This window comes from Camellia sinensis, chromosome 9, assembly GCF_055761805.1.
Source record: "Camellia sinensis isolate YWXY chromosome 9, ASM5576180v1, whole genome shotgun sequence".
NCBI lineage: Eukaryota > Viridiplantae > Streptophyta > Magnoliopsida > Ericales > Theaceae > Camellia > Camellia sinensis.
In genome coordinates, this window is record NC_138969.1 from 33285617 (window position 1) to 33293324 (window position 7708).

Genomic DNA, 7708 nt, shown 5'->3' on the forward strand with positions numbered 1-7708 from the left:
AAAATGTGACATTTGAAATAAAAAGATCAAGAAATTACAGTGCAAAAAACTGACGCAGTTTGGTTGCAGAAAAGTTGGAACAACCAAAAAGATAAGTTTCAAGCTTTCACAGCTACAAACAATTCCAACATTTTATAAGGTTCAAAATTTTGTTTCGTTGCCCTATAGATAGTTAGCAATCTCTACTCAAACAATTACTTTCAACTACTAAGTGATGCTTATAAAGGAAACTTAAATATAACAAAAACAAAAGGAAAATATAAAGGAGTCAAAATTCTCATTCTGTAATTGGTGTCATTTAGATATATGTTGTTTCAATTATCACTTATCAAACAACCTAAAACAGGATTAATATGACAATATTGATAGCGTGTATCCCTCCATACTATTCGGAATAAGAACATAAAATTCATATTGTTGGTAATTTGGATGCCTATTGACATTGTTCATAAACAACCAAAAAGCCTCACGCCGTGTTGGTTGGGGAATTTGGAAAGGAATTGAAAAGGGAAAAAGAAAAGGTAGGTGAAACGTGAATAAATATACTTATATTTCACTTAATTTCATACACCTTTCCTCTTTCTCTTTCCTTTTCCAAATCCCTTCCCAAATCTCCTAACAAACACACAACGTCAATCTGTATATATTGTTCCTACATTCTATAGTCCTACAATAGCCTAAATATTTAAAAGTTCATTTTTGGAATTTAAAATAAATAAATAAATAAATAATAAAACATGGCGTAAAAATAAGCCACCTTGTTCCCTGGAAGTAATACTTCTTGGAAAGCATTTCCACCAAAGGATAAAGAGAATCATGAATACAAGGCATATTGCAAAAGCTAAAGCTCCAACTACGATGAATATCTTCCTTTTCTGATCAGAACGCTTGAAATCTACACAAAGAAAAATCTGTAAAGCATAGATCAAAAGATTGCATACTACAGTCTACACCTTTTGTCCATAGCCTCAACAAACCAAATATCAAATATTTAAAATTCCTACAGTAAGAAATTATTTGACAACTTGCAGACAAATTAACTAGTAAGAGAAGAATTCTCAATCTGTAAATTATGCTTCTTCTTAATCTATAATTTTCAGATCTCAAGCAGAATAACTTTACAATATCATTGATTCAATCATCTGCAAGTATAGGGCAGAATTCAACAGAAAGAACCTCAAACACAAGCCTGAGAGAGAGAGAGAGAGAGAGAGAGAGAGAGAGAGGATGGTGCTTCACCATTCAGGAAGAAACGAGAAAAGCCTAAACAGAACATAACTTACTAGATTCTACAGAAATAGCTGATATAAGAGGACCATAAATTCCACTTGTAGGAACAGCTGTTGTCCCTTTGCCTGCCCAATAAAAGCGAATTTCTATAGTCTTGTTCTTCACAACTATGTTGTTAAATTTTAGAAGTACGGCCTTGTCAACCCCTTGTGCAACAGTAGCAATATCAAAATCCTTCCAAACCAGTTCATCCTGTAAGAAACCAATTAAACCAGATATGTTTCTGTTGCATTCTAAAAGGTGCAATTAAATTGATATTAACTACCTGAATATAAACATCAAATATTCGTCTTCCAAGACTCTGAAAGGATCGATTGTCTCTGAAAATAATCTCAGCAAAATGAAGGGTCACTGTATAGCTCCCATTTGCTAAGCAACGCCCATAATAAGTAAGAGACAGAGGAGAGACGCGAGCTCCTGTGTACAACTGAGAGTAGTCCATTGTGATAGCTCTGGTGAACATTTGAGAGTAGTTCTTTGTGAGATCTCTTGTGTACAATTGAGAGTAGTTCATTGTGAGAACAGATACATTTTTGGCTACATAGTAGCTTGCATTTCTACTGGCGTCCCAGAAGTGTCCAGTGTTACTAAATCCCCAAATAGAACTTGGCCCTGCCTGCACAAAATTTGCTGGGCCTCCTTGGTATTCATCTGCTTCGTATATAGTGTTTTTGATGATGGCTTTTCCTCCACCACAATTTATATGTAATGAATACAAATCGTCTGAAAAAAGCATCATATGTGATCATATGAAAGGTAAAAACAAATTAAAAAAAAGGGAAAAACTGTGTGCACATGTTTTCCCTTGATAACAAGGGTGGATTGAAGAAAAATAAATAAATCTGAGCTATAACCGTGAGTTTTCATTGTGAGAAATACATACTCACTTGTTGGACAAGAATTCAAGCAACCAAAGTCCCTGGATTAATCCCGTAGAGAGAAAAATAGTAATTAAATACAGAAGAAATGAGAGAAGAAGAGGAGGGGTGGGGGGAATAGGATACCAGCATAATTCAGTAGAACACTGAAATGCAAACTGCAAGTTTTCAAATACGAGTTAGAAGCTTACAAGTGCTTCCCACTGGAGACGCTTCTGAACAAGTTTCTGATTTGATAAAAATAATAAATAAATTTAATGAAGGAAGAAAAAAGAAGAACATGTGAATGATGAAAATAAATGCATGGAAGTTAAGGAAGCTGCAGGGGAGATAGAGAGATCTTACGGGGTTTCTGTACAAGTAGATGGCTGCATAAAATTGTTATATGAAAGATCTAGGCTGCATAAAATTACACTTTGAATGATCACTCAACAAAATAATGAAAAAATAAAATATAATTTTGAGAATTTATAAATTCCGGGCATCATATATTGGCATATGACTGGAAGAAGAACGGATCCAACACCACATGACACAATGAAGTTTATGGACTCCTAAGTATTTCTCAACCACAGCTGCAATTCAAGTGTATGTATGCTCAGGAATATACATGTATTTGATTATTATATAATTAATTAAACAGATAATGATTAGCAGTTCAATACAATATTTATATAAAATTGAGGGTGAATAGCATACTAGTCATTACTTCTGCTCTTGATCCACTCTGGAATAGGCCCAGTAAGCATGTTCCTTGTCAGATACCTAATCAATGAGCAACATCATTTCACCATAGTGATGCAGTTACTTAGATTGACAATGTTTAATAAGTTAACGCAGAATGAAAAGGCAGAAGGTTTAAGTTTCATTATTGGTGAGAAAATCCATCTATGAAGTAATGGGAAGACATGGGTATTTAGTGCACTCTATAAGGCTGATGACTCCAAAACAAATAGCCAAATTTCATTATAAATCTACATCCTCACCCAAAACTGCTCTCAATCTCCTAGTCAAGACTTCGGTCAAAATCTTATACAACGAAGTACCAAACTAATAGGCCTAAATTCCCCAATTTTCAACGAATTTTCCATTTTAAGGATCAAACGTATGAATGTACCATTAGTACACGCATTAACAACTCCATTTTCTTAAGTGTAACTGCTTACATGTATTGCAAATTCTTGGCGCCTTCCAATTTTTGAATATTTCCTTCCAACCTGTTGTAGCTTAGGTCCCTGCCACAAAATAACAATAAAAATTTTCACTAAGCACAAAACTTTAAGGGGTTGATTATAAGAAGAATATAGTAGAATAAATAATAGAAGCACTGACAAAATTCATTGATGAATTTTTTTTTTGATAAATAAAATTTATTGCCAAAAGCACCAAGAAGATGCTAAAAAATACAAAACCGAAACACCAAGAAGGGGAATACACCTAACCAATCAAATGGTTACAATACGATGGCAGTGGTAGTAAGTAGGACAGTGGTGGCGGTGGGGTTGTGGTTATGGTTATGGCAGCAGTGGTAACCGGAGGTAGTAGGATGGCAGTGGTAGTAGGGTGGTGCTGTGGTGGTGGTAGGGTGGCAGTGGTAGTGGGACTGATCATATTGGGTACACTACTATCGTACTTAATTCATGAAAGGGGATGGAAAAACTACCGAAACCCCTAAATCATAAATAGCCCTTCCTTGAAAGTCTACATTCGTATTCTTATATGTAAAAGACTAAAAGTTTGCATCACGTATTTCATATCGACTTCATGCAGCGATATATATATCCATCTCAAAGTAAGAAGTTAAAAGTAGCCCACGATATACTACCCTTGTCAAGAAATAAATCTAGAACAAATTAAAAGAATTATGACAAAGAAGCACTTATTTAAAAAACAAACAAACAAACAAAACAAAACAAAAAAATGAAGGAGTGGGGGATTTACAATTGTTTTAAGGTCAAATTTACTAGATTGTCTGGGATTGATCCGGATATATTACAGTTCCTTAACATCCTGCAAAGCAAACCAGATTCATGCAAGTAAAGTTGAGCTAGTGACCGAAAAGATTATCATAGTTTGGATCATTTTTTCAATCATTGGTAGGACTTACAACTTTGTCATGGCTTTCATGTTTCCTAGTGCTGGAAATTTTGAAGCACCTCCATTCAAGTCACTGATCCTTCTGCTCAAAGATCCCATTAACAATAATTGCATTTAGAAGATTTTATCTCGATTTAAAGGCTTAAAATATGCAACTGAAATTATTTAATCCATGAAATATGACCAGAACAGGCTGAACTTACAGTTCAGTTAAATTATGCAAGAGAGAAATGTTAGAAGGTATAGGCCCTTCAAAACCGCTCGCTTCAAGCTCTCTGTCATGATATATATCAAATAGTCTACAATTACACTTGAAATTTTTTGCTTTGAAAATGTTACTTAATGTTAAAGGAAGTAACGCTTACAATATTTGAAGTTGTGTCAAACTCTGGAAACTGGGCAACTTTCCATTGAAATTGTTACTGCTTAACCTACTGCAGTTCCCAAAGTCGAAAACAAAATATTGAAAACTACTATAAAATATGGCACAATATGAATGTACAATTATGATACTGCACAAATTTACTGAACTTACAGTTCTCTCAATTTTCTCAGATTATTGAATTCCTTAGGTAGCTCCCCAGTGAGATTGTTAGATTTAAGATTGCTATAGTGCCCAAAGGGGGAAAAACCAATGTCAACATAAGAACTTCTGATAAATTGTACAATTTGTTGAAAGTCTAGAGTTGCATAAAGAAACATGAAGTATATAGAACAGGACTGACAGATAAACTAAGTTGACCAGATTCCCGAGCTCTGCTGGAATAGTTCCATAAAACATGTTGCCTTCTATGCTCCTGAAAATTCAATTTCTTTCAAAGTTTTTTTTTGCTCTTGTTCTTTTCCCACATTCATATGCACATGCACGTGTGCTTGTGTGTGTGTGCATGTGCACAGAGAGAGAGAGAGAGAGAGAGAGAGGGAAAGGGAGAGAGTGTACATATTTTTGAGAGTGGTAATCCTTCCAAAGGACTTCGGGATTGTTCCTGATAAGCGATTCACAGTAAAAGACCTACAGTAGTAACTTCACTTCGTTAAACTGAGGATGTACACAAAGCATTGGCTAGTCTGACAGAGAAGTGTATATATTGCTCACATATACTCCAACTTGGTAGAAGCCCATTCAGAGGGAAGAGGACCGCTAAGATAGTTGCGAGATAAGTCTCTGTAAACAATGGATAGCACTTTGAACTCAATGGAATCATAAAAACTAATCAACAGACATGAAAAAGAAACTTGGAAGTTCTTCCCACATGTATTTAATGTAGGTCAACTTCACTAACGATTGTGGTAGGACACCAGAAAGATCCTGCCCTTTAACAACTCTGTGACAAGAAAACAGAAACACTTAGATTCAAATTCTGGTTTAGCATATTTTCCAGTATGTAATGTTACATGTCAACACTCACAAATAAGGTAGTGAAATTCTTCAAACAATCAATTATTCATTCTTGAATTAGAGATTTGTATACAATATATAACCTAAGAGTCATCTCCATGAAAATAAATAATTACAGAATTCAATTTTTCAAAAACCAACAGTGTATAACAACAAATAATTAAAAGCACAAAACATGAAAAACTCCAAGTAATTAGAGTACACACATCCTGCAGATTTACATGCCTAATTATAGATGTGTAGGTGCCTCAGGTGTTTTGGACATTAACATTTCTGAACTGAATTGGAATGCACCTACTAAACATTTTATGGTATTAGAAGTGAAAGTTCAATCAACTGTTACTAAAATGAGGTTACCTAAATGAAGAACAGAAAACTCGCTCATTTATCTTGAAAGTGATCATATTTATGTTCTTTTAGTACATGACAATATTCATTATTTTGAATTTCATTTGTAGATTGGCTGCCATTTATTCTTGTCACTTTGAATACTCAAAATATCAGATTTCCACTTTGAATTACTATAAGTACTGTTGGCAGTCATTCCCTTTCTACGGGACATCAAAATACAACCTTAATTTTCCCAACAACCCTAGTAATTAGCAATACATGAATAGCTGTTCATGGCAACCGCTTGCGTCCCTGTTAATAAGAAGTGACAGAACAATACCAGGTTTTCTCAGCACATTGCTCTTTTTTTCATCTATACAAAACAGAATTTGGACTTTCAACTAACATTAATAAGTTTAACATACAGAGCATAAGCTAGTATTCAAACATCATTGCCTCCTAATTTAAAAATAAATAAAATAAAAAAATCATAAATAACATTTTAAGCCAAAAATGGAGTTGAATAATAAGTAGAGATTTATATTTAAAAACATAAAAAGGAACGTACATGGCACTGATGTGACATTCATCATCAGAAGGGCAGGTGCAATTGACAGTACAGTCATGCGTAAGGGAGAAGTCCCTTATTGGTGTTTGCCAGGTCAAGTTTTCATCACAATGTTTCAAATTGAAATTCCAGCCTTTTTTACCCAGTTGTTCAGCAATTTCACGAAGAGCTTCCACTGCAGAAATCAAAGTCATGTTAGCCTTTAAAGTAGTTAGAGATATGTGATATAACATGGAGAAATGCCTATGTATTAGCATTATTAAGTGTGGTTAGACATCTTAGTATTTTTACAAATTGTGCCTAAAATGAAGTTCATGCATGAATAAACAAGGACAAATTGGTTAAACAAGATAAATAGTCATATCTGGAACCTTTTTTGAAATTGCCATTACAATTTTTCAGTAGATTTTTCAAACTTTGCTTAAAAGCACACTTCCTCATACAACACTCTTTAGATTATTGATCTTGAAAGAAGCTTTGTCAATAGGAATAGCTAAAAAAAGGGTGACAACTAAACAAAAACAAAGGATGCAGTGGACTCAACCAATCTAATCATCTTAAATTATGACTTGTAATTAAGTTCTTTTTCATGTTTACAAATTTAAAAAAAAAAAAAGAAGAAGGAAAATAGAAATGAATAAACTGAAATTATAGAAAGCCTCTTACTTTCATCATTGGGAATACGTCTGGTTTGTGCTTCAATTCGACCTGCTTCATAGCATATTAGTATAAATGATACAAGCATAAAAGTCCATGTAGCTTTTGGACATATTCACTAACTGTTACCACCATATCTTTTTATATATTTGAGTTCTTTGAGCATATGGGCAAAGCTACATTCATACATATATAGCTCAAGGGTGTGGCAACTTGGTAAGCTATAAATCTTGAGCTTCAAGGTTCCACTCTTCTTGGGGCCAACCACCCAGACGACAACACATATGATTAGTAGGACAAACTTTCCATGCTTCGGCGAACCATACCCGGAGTGTGAGTGCAAATCATGTCTGTGTGTGAGTCTGCAACTTATCGCTACATGATTGAGTCGCCTTGTTATAAGTGACCTCAGGACCAATGATTTGAAAACCGGAGTCTGCAACCTATTGTTACATGATTGAGTCGCCTTGTTATAAGTGACCTTAGGAC

General features: G+C 34.4%; 1 protein-coding gene across 6 annotated transcripts in view; it reads right to left on the reverse strand.

Annotated features, from left to right (window-relative positions):
• Positions 1–7413, reverse strand: part of LOC114306480 (putative LRR receptor-like serine/threonine-protein kinase At1g07650) — a 31650-nt gene extending 24237 nt beyond the window's left edge. For all 6 annotated transcript variants that reach the window (XR_014339533.1, XR_014339531.1, XR_014339532.1 and 3 more), the window contains exons 1-19: positions 7229–7413; positions 6563–6737; positions 5519–5590; positions 5362–5430; positions 5206–5277; positions 4991–5062; positions 4801–4872; positions 4631–4699; positions 4469–4540; positions 4276–4347; positions 4110–4178; positions 3335–3403; positions 2868–2933; positions 2514–2567; positions 2360–2395; positions 2178–2209; positions 1556–2013; positions 1284–1482; positions 758–895 (exon numbers count right to left, since the gene is read on the reverse strand). Coding sequence is in view for 1 of the 6 variants with exons in the window: in XM_082886504.1 (XP_082742630.1) it covers positions 758–895; positions 1284–1482; positions 1556–2013; positions 2178–2209; positions 2360–2395; positions 2514–2567; positions 2868–2933; positions 3335–3403; positions 4110–4178; positions 4276–4347; positions 4469–4540; positions 4631–4699; positions 4801–4872; positions 4991–5062; positions 5206–5277; positions 5362–5430; positions 5519–5590; positions 6563–6737; positions 7229–7307 (1945 nt within the window). In the remaining 5 variants the exon portion in view is untranslated. The remainder of the gene's footprint in view (positions 1–757; positions 896–1283; positions 1483–1555; positions 2014–2177; positions 2210–2359; positions 2396–2513; positions 2568–2867; positions 2934–3334; positions 3404–4109; positions 4179–4275; positions 4348–4468; positions 4541–4630; positions 4700–4800; positions 4873–4990; positions 5063–5205; positions 5278–5361; positions 5431–5518; positions 5591–6562; positions 6738–7228) is intronic.
• Positions 7414–7708: the final 295 nt, after the last annotated feature.